The sequence below is a fragment of the Salvelinus fontinalis genome, chromosome 27 (genome assembly GCF_029448725.1).
Source record: "Salvelinus fontinalis isolate EN_2023a chromosome 27, ASM2944872v1, whole genome shotgun sequence".
Classification (NCBI taxonomy): domain Eukaryota; kingdom Metazoa; phylum Chordata; class Actinopteri; order Salmoniformes; family Salmonidae; genus Salvelinus; species Salvelinus fontinalis.
Window position 1 is genome coordinate 8,442,743 of NC_074691.1, and position 16,101 is coordinate 8,458,843.

The 16,101-nt window shown below is 41.4% G+C and overlaps 2 protein-coding genes and 1 pseudogene across 4 annotated transcripts in view; 2 read left to right on the forward strand and 1 right to left on the reverse strand.

The window, feature by feature from the left end:
- LOC129824966 (zinc finger protein 292-like) overlaps positions 1–7,639 on the forward strand; it is a 28,577-nt gene extending 20,938 nt beyond the window's left edge. For all 3 annotated transcript variants that reach the window (XM_055884573.1, XM_055884572.1, XM_055884570.1), the window contains exon 8: positions 62–7,639. In XM_055884573.1, the coding sequence (XP_055740548.1) occupies positions 62–7,060 (6,999 nt within the window). In that variant the 3' untranslated portion in view covers positions 7,061–7,639. The remainder of the gene's footprint in view (positions 1–61) is intronic.
- Positions 7,640–8,756: 1,117 nt separating this feature from the next.
- LOC129824967 (gap junction beta-7 protein-like) lies at positions 8,757–9,508 on the reverse strand (annotated as a pseudogene).
- Positions 9,509–10,996: 1,488 nt separating this feature from the next.
- smim8 (small integral membrane protein 8) lies at positions 10,997–11,670 on the forward strand. The gene is made up of 2 exons (XM_055884574.1): positions 10,997–11,281; positions 11,396–11,670. The coding sequence occupies exons 1-2, from the start codon at positions 11,162–11,164 to the stop codon at positions 11,552–11,554; spliced, it is 279 nt and encodes a 92-aa protein (XP_055740549.1). The 5' UTR covers positions 10,997–11,161; the 3' UTR covers positions 11,555–11,670.
- Positions 11,671–16,101: the final 4,431 nt, after the last annotated feature.

Below are 16,101 nucleotides of genomic sequence, written 5' to 3' on the forward strand. Positions count from 1 at the left end.
ATTCATATTCAATTGAAAATCAGTGAGACTCAAAGAATATCCCGTTTTGTTTATTTGACAGGTGGACAAGGTTGGACTGCCAGTGTGCGTTGACATGTGCATACGGGCTCTACAGTTGGAATCAAGTGACGTAAACACCAAGGCCACCATTTGCAAAACCATCTCCTGTTTGCTGCCCACTGATCTGGAGGTAAAGCGCGCCTGCCAGCTGACAGAGTTCCTCCTGGAACCCACAGTGGACTCCTACTACTCCGTGGAGACTCTCTACAACGAACCAGACCAGAAGCTGGAGGAAGAGAATCTTCCTGTGCCCAACTCACTCCGCTGTGAGCTTCTGCTGGTGTTCAAGACCCAGTGGGCTTTTGACCCCGAGTTCTGGGACTGGAAGACACTGAAGCGTCACTGCCTGACCCTTATGGGCAAGGAGGCCTCCATTGTGTCCTCCATTGACCTGCTGAATGACAATGAGAGCCCAGAGGCCACTGAGGAGGAGGACACAGCCCAGGGTGAGGAAGGATTCAGAGACGTCACAGACTGCTTTATTGACACCACACATGAACTGAATGAAATAGCCGATAAAAGACAGAAAAACCGAGAGACAAAGAAACTGAGAGAGAAAGGGTTCATCTCGGCCAGGTTTAGAAACTGGCAGGCATATATGCAGTACTGTGTTCTGTGTGACAAGGAGTTTCTGGGGCACAGGATTGTACGTCATGCTCAGACTCACTACAAAAATGGACTTTATAGCTGCCCGATATGTGCTGAGACCTTCACCTCAAAAGACACATTGGAACCACACGTGGCATCACACGTAAAGCTATCATGCAAGGAAAGACTAGCTGCAATTAAAACAAATAAAAAATTGGCTAATCCCAAAACGGCTGCTCCTGTTATAGCAGCTCTGAAAGCTAAGACTGAAAATCAACTTTGGACAAAAGATGCAAATGGCGAATCTCAAGAACACAATGGGCAGTCGCTTCAGACAGAAATGGTTCAGACCAAAGTCTCTGAACTTAAGACAGAAAGCAGCACTGAGGAAAACACATGCCCTATTGCGAACTGCAAAAAGGGATTCAAGTATTTCCGAAATCTTCTTGTCCATGTGAAAGCACATGGAGAAAACGATGAAGCCAAGCGCTTCCTTGAAATGCAGAGCAAAAAGGTGATTTGTCAATATTGTCGTCGCCAGTTTGTTAATGTTACCCACCTTAACGATCATTTGCAAGTGCACTGTGGTGTCAGACCTTACATTTGCATACAGTTGAACTGCAAGGCCTGCTTCCTATCCAACACAGAGCTGCTTGTGCACAGGGAAGAACATGTCATATTTAAAGCCAGATGCATGTTTCCTAGATGTGGAAAGATTTTCAATGAAGCCTATAAGCTTTACGACCATGAGTCGCAGCATTACAAAACGTTCACCTGCAAAGTCCCTAACTGTGGGAAAGTGTTCCATTCTCAGTCACAGTTGGATCTGCACCAGGAGGAACATGTCACAAAAGAGGAGGAAGACCCAGCCACAGACTCCGACCTTTCTCATTCTCTGGACCAGAGGATGCTTTCTGATCAGGCTTCCTTCTCAGAGGAGGTTGAGGCTTCTCATCCACCAGCATCTGTTGCGGTGAAGCACTCGATACACAACCTGCTGAGCGCTTCTCAAGGTCCTGTTCAGAATGATCGACGATACATGAGTAACAGTGAGCCGCAAGAAAAGGAACTTTACCCATGTTCAGAAAGCTCTGTGATTCGGTCGACCAGAAATGCACAAATGCACGACCCAAATCAACTGAGACGTAGACCCCAAGACCCCTCAGTGGCGGTTGCATATGACTATATGAGACCCAAATCACAGCCACATAATCCATTAGCTTCATACCAAGATACTGGGGATTTGCACCATGCCTTACATGCAAATGTGTTACAAGGTCAGGACCAGGGTTTGCTGAAAGGGGGAAGTTATGGATCCATGAACTACAATTCGGACTACAGAGTACCAGTGCAACATCAACAACAGCATCCACACATGTCTGTTAACATGTCAGCAGCAAGCCAGACCTCCAATTACCTGTCAACTCCAATGCCTCAAACTCTCCCATATGCATCTCATACACTTCTTCCACTAGTCACTCATTTGCCAGCCACTGGTTGCAGAACAGAGAATTCAATAACACACTGCCCGTTACCAAGCACTCCTGCCCCACAGCAGAGCCCATTACCAAGCACTCCTGCCCCACAGCAACACCCATTACCAACGGCTCTTGCCCCACCCCAAGGACAGAAAGAAAGACACCACTGTGCTTTGGAGACATGTGATCGCAACTACAGCTCCTACAAAAGTGTTACCAAGCACATGAAAGCAGTTCACCCAGAGTTTTATACAGAATGGAAACTTGCTAAAAAAGAAATCAGGGAACAAGAAAAAGTTGAGAAGGCCAGGAAAGCTACCCCATCGAGTGTGCCTCTGATTGGGAACCATAACTATGTTGCTCCACTACAACATCAACAGGCTAATGTTGCCCCAGTCCCAGTTCATAGGCAGAATGTCATTCAGCCACCCCAGTACCCAAACTCACACCACTCCTATGCGTCTCATTCAGCTGCTGTCCAAAGCCAGGCTTTTCCCAATCAAATGGACAACATCTTAGATCCAATTGTACTCTCCCAGCTAGGAAACAATCCCAATCAATATGCACCACCTAGTATGCCATGGCTACAAACACCGGGAAACAACCAAATCCAGAATTGTTACGCCTCCCAAGTATACCCTTCAAACATTCAAGGGATGCCACAAATGGATGCTGTCGGTGGAGGAATGGATGTTTATGTTATTCCGTCCCGTCATATGATGGGATCTAATATGGAAAGACCAGCAGAGTCACTCCAACCAACACCTATGGATAATGGTCTCCAGCCTGTTTTCCCGTCTTACATGGACATTCTGAAAGACTCAAGTCTTTCAAATCAACTGGAAAATGCTGCACCTTCCTACAAACCACAGTCTCAAAATAATCCAGGTTCTAAAAGTAGAGGATTGCAGAAAACCAACATGGAATCCCACTTTGCCCCTGCAGTAAACTTGCTAGCAAAAAGCAACAGTAAATCTCAAGATGTCACGATAAACTCTGGAGATGCAAAGAATCAGATGGGCAAAAAAGTCAAGCGTAACAAAAGAACAAAGTGGCCTGCCATTATTAAAGATGGTAAATTCATTTGCTCTAGGTGTGGTAGAGGATTTACAAATCCCAAATCACTTGGAGGCCATTTATCCAAGCGTGCACACTGCAAAGCTTTTGATGAGACTGAACTCCTGACAGCAGACTTGCCTTCATCGTTTCTTGATCTTCTGAATTCAGAGCAACTTCTCAATACTCAGCCCCCGCCATCTTCACTGTATAACCCTACTGCACCATTCGCAAATGATGGCGAACAACCTGATGACATTCTTAAACAAATTATGGACACTCCAAGTATTCCCAATGTGTTTGAGCCCTTAGCAATTCCCCAGCCAACATTCCAAAATGCATGCTGCCTCTACGGACCTGGTGGACGCTTGCCAGAAAGTACAGTTATACAGCACACAGGAAATATCCAAGTGAAGAATGAAAATGAGTCGTATAGAGATGGTTATCTTCCACAGTCATGTGACCCTGGATTTGGAAGCAGTGCATTCTCTGATCCACTTCTCTTTCAGATGCTTGCAGAAAACAACCCCACCGTCTCACTTCACAGACTTCCCACTGACCATATTGATCATTTACTCAGATCAGAAACACTAACGAAGATGAAAGAAGTAAAGGGAACTTCTGATTCTGTCTCCAATTCAGGAGGGCTGTCTAATGATGGACTTCTGGCTGCAATGGCCAGTTTGGCACAAAATCTTATGACAAACCCCATGTTGCAGATCACTTCACCAGACCCTCCGCCTCAACAAAGTTCAGCAGCAACAAGTAGTGAACTGGCAGAGACACAGAGGAAGAGTACGGAACAGAATGTCAAGAAAAGATTGCGTGAACAGATTTTAACTGGAGACTTCCAAAGAAGAAGCAGTTTATCGCAGGCAAGCAGCACTGACACAAATGCCAGTTTGAGTCCGGTGTCATCCAATCCAGTAACCAATGTTGTACAACAGTTTGGAGCTCATCAAAGTCCTCAGCCTTCCACGACGATTGATCACGGAATCCCCTCTGTGTCCTCTGCCCAAACGAACGGAACCGCATCCATGCAGAGTTTCACTCATTTCAGAGAGGCTTCCTCTCAACACCATGAGGCTACTGCACCTACCAGCATTGTTGCAAATGATGTTGATCTTGGTCCCAATCTAACACCTGTAAACCAACAGCACTGGATGGTGGACATTCAGACTGCATTAGAGAGGCTAGACTTAGACAAACAGGTCTGTGATATTGCTCCAACGCATTCCTCCACGAAACCTAACGGCACATATATTTCCAATGACACTGAGTCATTCAGGCCTAACGTCTTAATAGAGAAGGACACACAGATGCCTGACGGCTGTTTGAAGCCGTTTGCCTGTGAGAGTGACAACTGCACTTACAGGACCATGACAAAATGTGCCATTTTAAAACACCTCACCAAGACTCACAATTACACCAATGAGATGATCAATTTGATTAAGAAAGACCATGGGAAATTTGCTCCGTTCTCTTGTCAAATGTGTGATAAAACTTTTACCCGGAATTCAAACCTTAGGGCACACTGTCAGACAGCTCACAGATTGACACAGCAGGAGATTGCTCAACTAAAAATGAAGTGCCAGTCAAGCAACACGGTTGGATTTGTTAATAACGACGATAAGCCAAGTGTGCATTCAGATCCTCCTTTGTCTGGTCAGATGGTCACAGCTCCCCACTCAATAACAGAGGATGTTACACGTCAATATTCACTCCCGGATGTTAACCAAAATCAGGATGGGACTGGAAACAACTTGTTTGCTTCAGGAGAAAGGACAAAGCAAGAATACCACTCACAACAGCAGACTTCTCGAGGCATGGCTAACCCGAGATTGAATGATAACAGTCTCTCCATGGGAATGCAGCCAATGCAAAGGATACCCATGCATGATCAGACAGTGACTCCGTTGATGCCAACGTCTGAATATCAAATGAATGCACACTGCTCAACAATACCCCAAGTCCCCTTAATGACTGCTCCTGATACAGATCAATGGTCAAACGGACAAAACATACCAGTTCCTTCTATGCCTAGTCATTACAGTCAACAGTCTGGAGGCTATCTGACAGACAGAGCTGCTTCAATGACACCAGCTTCGTCAGATCCCCTTCAGGTTTGTGGTCCCTCGCTAGAAACGTCACCCAAAGTCAAGCAGCAGAGAGGACCAAAGCCTAAAGTTGAAATTTCCAAGAAGACGAAAGAGAAGAAGTCTGAGGCAAATAATGCTTTCAGTCCATACAGGCCATATCGCTGTGTTCATCAAGGATGTGCAGCAGCCTTCACCATTCAGCATAATTTAATCCTCCATTACAGGGCTGTCCATCAGTCTGCTCTGTCCACGTGTGAAATTCAAAATGATGAACCGGCTGAGAAAAAAGACATCAAGCAGGAGAGAGTTATGGATGAGGAACCAGAGGGTGAAGTCAACCAGCTAACGGAATTCCGATGTCAAGTGAGCGACTGCTCGAGAGTATTCCAAGATGTCCCCAACCTGTTACAGCATTACCTCCAGCTTCACAAGTTCAGCCTGGATAAAGCAGGATCTCTAATGTCCAACATCAACCTAGGCAGATTCAGTTGTGATCAGCAAGGGTGCACAACGTCCTTCACTGCTTTCTGGAAGTATATAGGACATATTGAAAAAGAACATGACAAGGCAAAACTATCCAAAATGGAATCTGTGGATGGGATGTTCCAATGTGATGTTGATGGCTGTGACCACGCTTATGCTACAAAGTCAAACCTGCTGAGGCACACCATGAAAAAGCATCATGACCTTTACAAACTCCAACTGATGAGCCAACAGAAAAGTGAAGATCTTGGGAAACCCAGCTCCAAGAATTCCCATTACCAACTGACTAAATCAAGTGATGGGAAAGAAAACATAGAGAGCAACAAAAAGATTACAGAGAAGGGAGGTGACAAAAAGAAAACTGACAAGACGGAAAAAAATCATTGGACTAAATATGGAAAACCTTCCTTGAAAACTAAGGATGAAGCATCTGCGATGTGCATAAAGAAGTCCACCTTGCAATACCCTTGCATGATAAAGGGCTGTGATTCAGTGATGAAGTCCGAACGGAGCATCATGAAGCACTACATGGGGCACGGACTGTCCGAGCGATACTTAGAAGAGCAGAGAAGCCACTTCATATTCTGCAAGAAATACCCCCGACGTAGGAACCCTCGGTCTGCCAGGAGCGATGACTCCAAGTCTGAGACAACCTCCGAGATATCCGACAGTGAGGACACAGCAGACACGGGCCTAGAAGGAAGTGAGTATGATGAGTATTCAAAACCCGCCTTACGGAGAAGGGGGCAGGGCGGACTGTCTGACACCAAACCCTCGTATGATGAAACTTCAGAAACCGTATCTGATAGCTCTGTGGTGGTGAAACGCAAGAGAGGGCGACCACGGAAAAGTAATTTAGAAAAAATTGTCAAACGCAAGAGAGTGTCCAGACTGACTAGGAGTAATGCAGTTTACTGTGGAGAAAATGGATCAGACTACGACTCCTCTAGCACTGTCCTTACCCAGGATGAAATGAATGATCAAAGTGAAACATTGACCTCCTTTAAGCCCATGGGATTCGAGATGTCTTTCTTAAAGTTCTTGGAGCAGTCAAACCCACCTAAAAATTCTATAAAGAAGACGATTCAACTAGGGAACGCTACAGTGTTGTGCAAAAGGTCCGATGCATATTTGCATTACCCAAAAGGCTTTGATACCCTTGAGTTCAGGAACCCTCAGAAGCTGACATCTCTTAACAATGTGAAAATTGTAGTAGACAAAGCCTTTTCAGACGTTGCTGAAATTCTGCTAAAGCAGCTCCAGGAAATGCGACCCACAGTGATATTAGAAAAATAGTTTGCGATTAGTATCAACTGAATGTTTTGCTTGTCGAAACACGGTAACTCAGGATTAGAACGGTTTTCAACCTGCAGCTGAATGGTGCCCAAAACAATAATACAAAACAATATTAATTTTTCACTGCAAAATAAAAATCCATCGTTTTTTTTAGTGGACTATGTGAAATTGTTTTAAAAATATACAATAATACAAGTTATTTACTGTAACCTTAAGTCTGTAAAAATCCTTCTTATACAGTGTATATATTGAGCTCATTTTATATGATGTTATGGGTAGGATAAATTAAGCATGCTTGTATTTATGAAGCTTCCCAGCACATTGTATGGCCTTTGCAAACAACATTTTAAATGGAGGGGGAAAAAACATAAAGGATGTTAAGTATCCCCATGGGACTTTTAATGAAATGGTCTTTCAAAAAAAATGGAATGTGATTTTGTGTATAGTTTGTGAATGTTGTTTCAACATGCCTTGTATATTTTAATTTGTATGTAGACAATGTTGTGTGTACATATTGTTTTTTTGAATCAATTACTGCCACCAGCAGTCTAACTTAATTGAGATAAAAGTTTTATTATAGCTTGGATTTCTCACTGGTGTTTATTTTTATCAAGTGGTCATATGTAATTTTGTTTTAATTATAGGGGATTAGAAGACATATTCCCCCACAGGAAAAATAGTTTTCAGGGAAATTGGTAGAATGATCTATTAAAAAAATTACTTTGTATTATGGCCCAGACACACACAACCACTCAAGTACAAGAGATGCATTGCACAAGGAAGAGTGCTGGAGCTCTTATAATCAGCAAAGAGTCAGTAAAAAGTGTTTGGTGTAAAAGAGGAATGTAATCTAACAATAGACTTGTGATATCACACACTAAACAGCATACCATTTTTTTAATGCAAGTTTTATGGGGGTCTATTCATCATTAATCGTGAAAGATCAGCAGAGTACTGCATTACCTAAAATTCAACAATATAGATATTTCTACCAATCAAGGTTGTTTGTCATAAAAGCTAGCACAGGCACTATATCCCATGAAAGATGAAAGCAATGGAATGAATCTACCAATTTATAGATTAGAATTACACTGACAGTCATATTTACGTAAATGGCCTCCACTAGAGACATGACATGAACATAAAATGAATGCTGTGATGTCAGTAAGGAAAAAGGCATGGTCTATGTATGAGTGCAGTCCATCAACACTGAAAGTGGAAGCATAAAGGTTGAATTTGAGATTTCACCATAAACATAATACCAAAGGTGATTAGCAAATAAATTATACTAGTTACGTGTATCACACAGAGTTGAGACATAAATGCCATCAATACAACCCTAATACTAAAAGTAACAGTATACGTTTAAGGTGAATAACTTCAGTTTCTGAAATCATTAAAGTTCAATGAATTCCTGAGCACACTTAATACCTTAGAATGTAATTTAAAAAGCTGCAATATGTAACTTTTAAATGTCTAACAAGTGCTATTTCTATTATATTTTACTTTTGGTTTTGTACACCAGCTTCCAACAGCTGAAAATACAATATCTTTGGTTATGTAAAATTTAGTGGTTTAGATGGTACAGTGATTCTCTACACTATACTCACTTGTTTTGTCACAAACTTAAATTAGGCAAACTATTAGAGTTTTAGCAACCAGGAAATGGAGGTGCAATTTCTGCATAGTGGGTCTTTCAAGAGGGGATGGGTTGGTTGTCCTTTGTTGCTGGATCTTGTGAGCCCATCGTATCTTTGTTAAGTGTGGGCTGAGGTACTGTTGCTGATGGGGACAATGCCGACTAGCCCTCTCTTCAATAGGGATGTAGTGCTTGCTGAAACACTTCCAGCACTGTTTCGATAGAATGTACACCATTTTTGAGACATTCAGCACAATGCACAATATGGATGTACAGCCCATGATGTAAAGAAAGATCTCAGTGGCTTTGGCGGTGTAGTAGTCGACGGTGTTTGGGCAAGAGTCCAGGCTGCAGCGAAGCAGTCTGGGAACGTCAAAGCCACTGTTGAGGAAGTAGAAGGCCAGGAGGGAGCCCACCTCGAAGGTAGTCTTGAAGACGAGGCTGATGACATAGGTGCAGAGCAGGCCTCGGTCAATCCTGCCTTTGTCCTCATAGAGCTTCTTCCCATGCCGCCTCTCCCTGTTCTCACGGTAGGCCACGTGTAGAGACACAAACGGAGGGAGTGGACACCATGATGAGCTGGAGGGCCCACATGCGGAGATGGGGAAGAAATGGTCGAAGCACATGTTCTCACAGCCAGGCTGCTGGATGTTGCAGGCAAAGTCCTTGTTCTCGTCCTTCCAGACATGCTCAGCAGCCGCCACGTACACAAGGATACTGAAGACGATGGAGAGCCAGATGCACCCGATGACTGTGGGGTATTTGTTCACCCCACTCAGGATGTTTTCCAGAAACTCCCAGTTTGACATCTCTCTAATTACATGAGCCTGTGGAGGATCGAGAAACTGTAGAAAGCAGGATACGTCCCAAATGGAACCACATTCCCTACATAGTGCACTACTTTTGACCAGGCTGTTCAAAAGTAGTGCACTATGTACTAGGGAATATGCTGCCATTTGGGACAAAACCCTGTAGATACAAGGCCAATACTAAGTTCTGCCTGTTATGAAGCCATCGTCTAACAATAGAAATCGATTACAATCATACATAGGACATAATAGAGGTCTACTGTAGGTTTTTTGTTGCTCCGTGGCTACATTTCTATATTCACCATTATTCTCTCCACTGTAAATAGAAACAAGTATTATATATACTTAACACTGTAGGCTACTTACACATATTACAGTGTATTAATGACAATGTTATGTAAAGTGTAACCAAATAAAAGAAAATGGAAAGGGCAAATATCAAGTTGATAATATCTGTGTAGGAATGAATATGTTCCTTTTTAATATGCTTGTTGCACTTTTTACAATGAGAACTTCTACTGGCTCTGTATTTCCTGGGTAGCAGTACAGTAGCATCATGTATAAATGAATTACCCTTTTACAAAAACCGAAAGCTTATATCTTTACTATTACTCTCCCGTGAATAAATTGCCATTGATTAATTGATTAATTTCAAGTACTCAACTTGATCTGTGATGGTGTGCATTTTCCAGTAGCATAGATTAGATAGGTTTAGCCATCTTAGGATCACTATTATGTTCAGACAAATACAATATTGAAATAAAATTAACTCACCGACTAGAAACCGGCTATTGCAGTTTTTTCTGATGCTTGCTACTGCAGTCAATTTCCACGTTAAACACACCTGTCGAAGAGGCCACACCTATTTGGTACATAGAGGGCTTATTTGGATATTCTATTGCGGACGAGCGGCACTATAAAAATCCTTAGCATAGTTAATTAAATGTACCCTGTATGTGTATTTTTCTTTTAGCATATATGGCCTATCATTATCGTTATTAGATTGTAGGTTTAACATTAAAGACTGTTTCTGAAGGTATGTTGAGCAATGTGACAAAGGTAAATAAAAATCATCCTAAATTGAACACTATGTCTATTTTCTGAACATCAGTGGTAGGAAATATCAGTCAATGAGTTCAAATTGCATTCCTGAAATAATAAAAAAAGTCCTACAGAATTGTATCTAAGTTAAATTGTTATTTGAATGTCCCTTTCAAGTGCTGACTTCTATGTGGCTACTGGTCATTATTGAATTGTCATTCCAGGTGTCCTGTGACTTGACTGTTAATAATGGGTCTTCGCCTGTCTCCCTGTGTAAGGCTAAATAGCTATTACACTTTTTTCTGAATACACGGAAATAACGTACAATTGTTTATGCTGAGTCTTTGGTATAGGCCACTGTAAAGCTAAATGCCAAACCAAAGGCTGTTCCGTAGCAGTGTACTCCATCCACGGGGTGGCGCTGTATAATTGTATCATACAGACATTTCTTGTTGCATTCGTTGACTGTTATGACTTTCAAAACAAATGGACGTTTTGTGCATGGGCTTTTGATTGTTCGGAATGTTTTCCATCATCAATAACGTTTCCTCAAACGCTTTGCACTCTTTCATACAATAGGGTTGCACGAAAAAGACTCAACATACTTGTACAATGGCATCTGGTAGCGATAAGGATGCTCCGAAAGAAGGGAATTTCAGGATTCCTGGCCTGAGAGGAGCGAAGACCACCACACTTTTCCGAGCTGTTAACCCTGAGCTCTTCATTAGACCAGTAAGGCCTACTGACGAACTCCTCGGCTACAATTTTATTAGGTACATAGGAGTTTGTTATTAGTATCGTCTGTTGTTCACATGTCATTACATTTGTGGTTTATTTGTTTTACAGAACAAGCCTGTGATGGCCTTTGGACTTATAACTATCACATTGTGTGTGGGCTACCTGGGCTACCTTCACGCCACCAAAGATAACGACCAGCAGCTGTATGAAGCTATTGACAGTGAAGGGGAGAAGAACATGAGGAGGAAAACCTCGAAATGGGACTGATCACACCAGATATGCAATATATCCTGAACATTATTGTGGGGAAATGGCATGGCCTGAAAGCACTGGATCTGTGTATAAAATGATTATGGTTATTAAATATTGTTAAAATTAGACAATAGCTGTTGGATTCATTTATTAAACTAGTGAAACAACAATTTACTTTAGAGAATAAATACAGTAAGGTAAACCCATAAAAAGCCTATAGATGATTCCACGTCAAGAAAGAGCTGACCAGCGTTAAAACAGCACAATAGGATGCATCACAATGAGTTTTTCCTTTTTCAGATACATGCATTTGAAGTCACATGTTCTTATAGTTTTTTTTTCTAGTTTTTTTCTACAAGGCAGCATTTTAAGTACATTAAACTAGATCTCTGTAGCTAGTTTTAAATAGAGCAAGATATCCCACCCTAAGGGTTGAGAGATAATACTTAAATAATGATGTACTTTGTGAGGTGAGGTCCAGTGTACAAGCTAAAATGGACAGAGTCAAAGAACAAGGGAAACCCAACGTGGGAATAGAAGCTTCACAGAATCCTTCCTGTGTGTCTAGAGGTGAAAGAGAAACTGCAAGAAAGCGAGAGCCCACAAGCCGTACTCACAGCTTTGTATGGCAACACCGATAAAGCTGAAGCAGTTGGGTACTCACTCAAACCGCATTGGTATGTCCAATCCTCCTTTATTAGATTCACTCCAATGATACTACTTATCAATGATGGCAGTCTGTAACAGATGTTTAAGCGACTATCACATTGAATTGGTGAAAAAAGAGAAAACATACACCAGTATTACATGACCGAGTTTCAAAATGAGAAGGAGAAGTGTATTAAAGCTGCTACCGAAGAGGCGTGAGGTAAGGTAAAAACTACGGTTTGCAACTGCACATGGGGACAAAGATCGTACTTTTTGGAGAAATGTCCTTTGGTCTGTTCAAACACAAAATAGAACTGTTTGGCGATAATGACCATTGTAATGTTTGGTGGGAAAAGGGGGAGGCTTGCAAGCCAAAGAACACCATCCCAACCGTGAAGCACGGGGGTGGCAGCATCATGTTGTGGGGGTGCTTTGCTGCAGGAGGAACTGGTGCACTTCACAAAATAGATGGCATTATGTGGGAGGAAAATTATGTGGATATATTGAAGCAACATCTCAAGACATCAGTCAGGAAGTTAAAGCTTGGTCGCAAATGGTTCTTCCAAATGGACAATGATCTCAAGCATACCTCCAAAGTTGTGGCAAAATGGCTTAAGGACAACAAAGTCAAGGTAATGGAGTGGCCTTCACAAAGCCCTGACCCCAATCCTATAGAAAATTTGTGGGCAGAAATGAAAACGCGTGTGCGAGCAAGGAGGCCTACAAACCAGACTCAGTTACAACAGCTCTGTCAGGAGGAATGGGCCAAAATTCACCCAGCTTATTGTGGGAAGCTTGTGGAAGACTACCCAAAATGTTTGACCCAAGTTAAACAATTTAAAGGCAATGCTACCAAATACTAATTGAGTGTATGTAAACGTCTGACCCAATGGGAATGTGATGAAAGAAATATAAGCTGAAATAAATAATTCTCTACTATTATTCTGACAGGTCACATTCATAAAATAAAGTGGTGATCCTAACTGACTTAAGACAGGGAATTTTTACTTGGATCAATGTCAGAAATTGTGAAAAACTGAGTTTAAATGTATTTGGCTAAGGTGTATGTAAACTTCCGACTTCAACTGTATGTCACATTCTCCTGTTATCTTTCCCCGCCCTCCAATTTTGAAGTTATAAATTAGGGCTCGCAGCATCCACTCAATGGGTTGCTCAACCGCATGATCCCCTTCTTAATGGATGCAACATGGCGGAAACAAGTGGACTAGATCCCAATTCTCTTTAAAAACCCTAACTAAAATAGAATGCTATGTTTGACATAGTTTTATTTGGGAAATATGAGTGGATCGTTTATAAATTGTTTGGCAAAAAAATTATCATAAAGCCTTCATTTGGATAGAGAGAAGCATACAATGAGCCGCCGCCATGCAAAAGGTAAGAATCGAGCTTGAGATTTGTTAGCAACATTATAACTTTGTAAATGTGTATCTACTGTAACGTGTGGCGGTAGCGTTTGTGTTTGTGATACAATGAAAGGTGTAAAGTGTGTCTTCAAATAAGCTCTGTTGTGAATGATTTATTGTAGTGAGAATAGTTTTTCTACAAGTTGGGAGGGGGCTAGGAATGCGCCGGTCGCTCAGGTTTCTACAGTTAGTGGGGAAAGGCCAATGAAATTGTTCTCCGGCATGTTTCTAATGTAAGTATTCGTTTCCCACAAATCCTTTCAGAATTCCAAGGGTCCTCCCCCTCCCTGCCGTTGCCTCCAGATCATGTGTTGAACTCGGGAGCAGTGGTTTTCCCTGGTAGGCTATAATAAACATGTACATTCAATTCATCATGGCTACAAGGTGCAAAATGTAACATTCAAACTGACAAAACAACAATAACACGATATTAATTCCACTAACTGTAACAATGAGACCATGAAATTATTTCAACAGGTGCCTTTGATCAGCATGGATATCCTCTGGTTATGTTCCCTGTGGATGCTCTAGGCAACCTTTCAGATCTAAGCAAAGCTGAAGTGGTTGACTTCATACACGACTTTCTCTGTTTGCACAAGTATGTATCAAGGCTACAATGTAATGTGTGTTTTAGATGTCATTTTAAGATTGTACAGACATGCATGGAAGTCATGTTAAGCTTTACTAATACCACTTTTTTATAGTAAGAAATAGGAGGAGAGCTTGGTTTCAGTTGTGGCTGATTTGAGACAAGCCACTCTTAATACTACTAGGTTCATCTCTGAAAGTCTTCTTCTTCTTGAGGTACCTTTCTTAGAATGTTGTTCTAGGTGGATTGTAAGTATTGCTTTATTATACAGTAACAAACATCATAATTTGTTCATAATGTCAATTAGTAGGCCGACACCTTAGTCCACTTTTACATAAATCTTTGTTCTTTTTTATAGAATATTGTGTGGGAATTGTTCACATAATTTATTGTTGTGTCCAGTTCAACCACATAGATGTTCAGCAATAAGATGCCTCGCCTAGTTAAAGGTTAAATAAAAAATACAACCTATGATTGGCCTTTCTGTCACTCCTATGTCATTATGTAACTCAATGAAATTTAGCCAATTTAAAGTGATTTTTTCTGAGGTTGCTCTTCAGGGCACAACGCAGTTTGTGATTGTTCATAGTGGAACTGTTCTTGGGGCTGAAAAACTGGATCATATGCCTTCAGTTATTTAACAATAGACTAGCTCTAGTGGAATTGCATTATCTGAGCTAAATCGGTTGTTTGGAAATCTGCAATACACAGTTCACCGTGGCTTTATGTCTGATTTGTTTTAGTAGAACGACCTTATCATTTTAGTAATCATACTCAATAGTACATTTTGTTTAGTCATTTTTGAAAATAGTGCTGTGAATCTTCAGGTCAGTTTGTCATCCTCATTTATCATGGCCACAGACAAGTGGTGCTCATTACAATTTCAAATCTGGGAAGGATTTCGGTGTTCCCTATCTTTGTACTGTTAGAATGAGTGTGATTTTTGACTTGTTGTCATTAATTAATATTGATGAAAATGTAACATGCATTTCTCACCCCATCTAGCTGCGTACACTGTATACATGATTAAACCGGAAACAAAAGATGTTCTGAAACTATTGTTGAAACAGCTGGTACCATCAAAGTCTTATGTTGCTCCGTTCAATGTAAGATGATTTCACTGACTGTGATTTCACCTTTCACGAGTAGCATGAAATTAGTATGTGTGTGGTGCTAAACATCCTTTTAATACCAACAGAGAGTTCTGCTGAAAGAAGTCTTTGAACTTTCCAATTACATTGATAGAAGCCAGTTGACTGCGGCTTTAGGAGGCTACCTGGTTTACTGTCATCTGAGTTGTGTAACATTTATCAGGGAATGTCTTTTACAATCATTCACATGGACTGTATTGTTATGTTAAGTGTATTGTCATTTCAACCTGTGTTGATTTACATCATGGTCAAGTGAAAAGTTATGCCAGTTGTAAAATGCTTATTGTTCCCATTAATTTTCCTGTAACCTCACCAGAATTAATTTTCTCATGCCAGTTCTTGCAAAGAATTCCATGGATTACTTGTGCCACTACTCGTTCTGTAAAATGAAGTAACCTGGACTTTTCTCATACATTTTATTCAATACAAGACTACTCTTGTCAAGACTGTAATGTGTGATCTTAAAAGGGCAGCAAGCTTTGTTGGGTTGATTATCTGGAGGTTTTATGATGAGTCTTAACTTCACGAATAGCAGCATTGTCCTCCGCATCAGTGGTCGATGGACGGCCTCGCTGGGGGCTCCAATCCTCTGTTCTTGATTTTCTGCCTGCCTTGAGGATGAAATGACTAGATGGAGACAGAACTTTGCTTTCAATACAAACTATATTCCTCTCAAGTGAACAACCGACAAGGGATGTTACACCTCCAAGCACAAAAAATAATTGACACCCACATCTCAGATTGTGCTGA

Bases quoted from the DNA above. Each gene is read 5' to 3' on its own strand.
- smim8 (XM_055884574.1), top strand. From the start codon at position 11,162: ATGGCATCTGGTAGCGATAAGGATGCTCCGAAAGAAGGGAATTTCAGG. The intron at 11,282-11,395 runs GTAAGGCCTACT...TTTGTTTTACAG, and splicing joins CTGAGCTCTTCATTAGACCA to AACAAGCCTGTGATGGCCTT.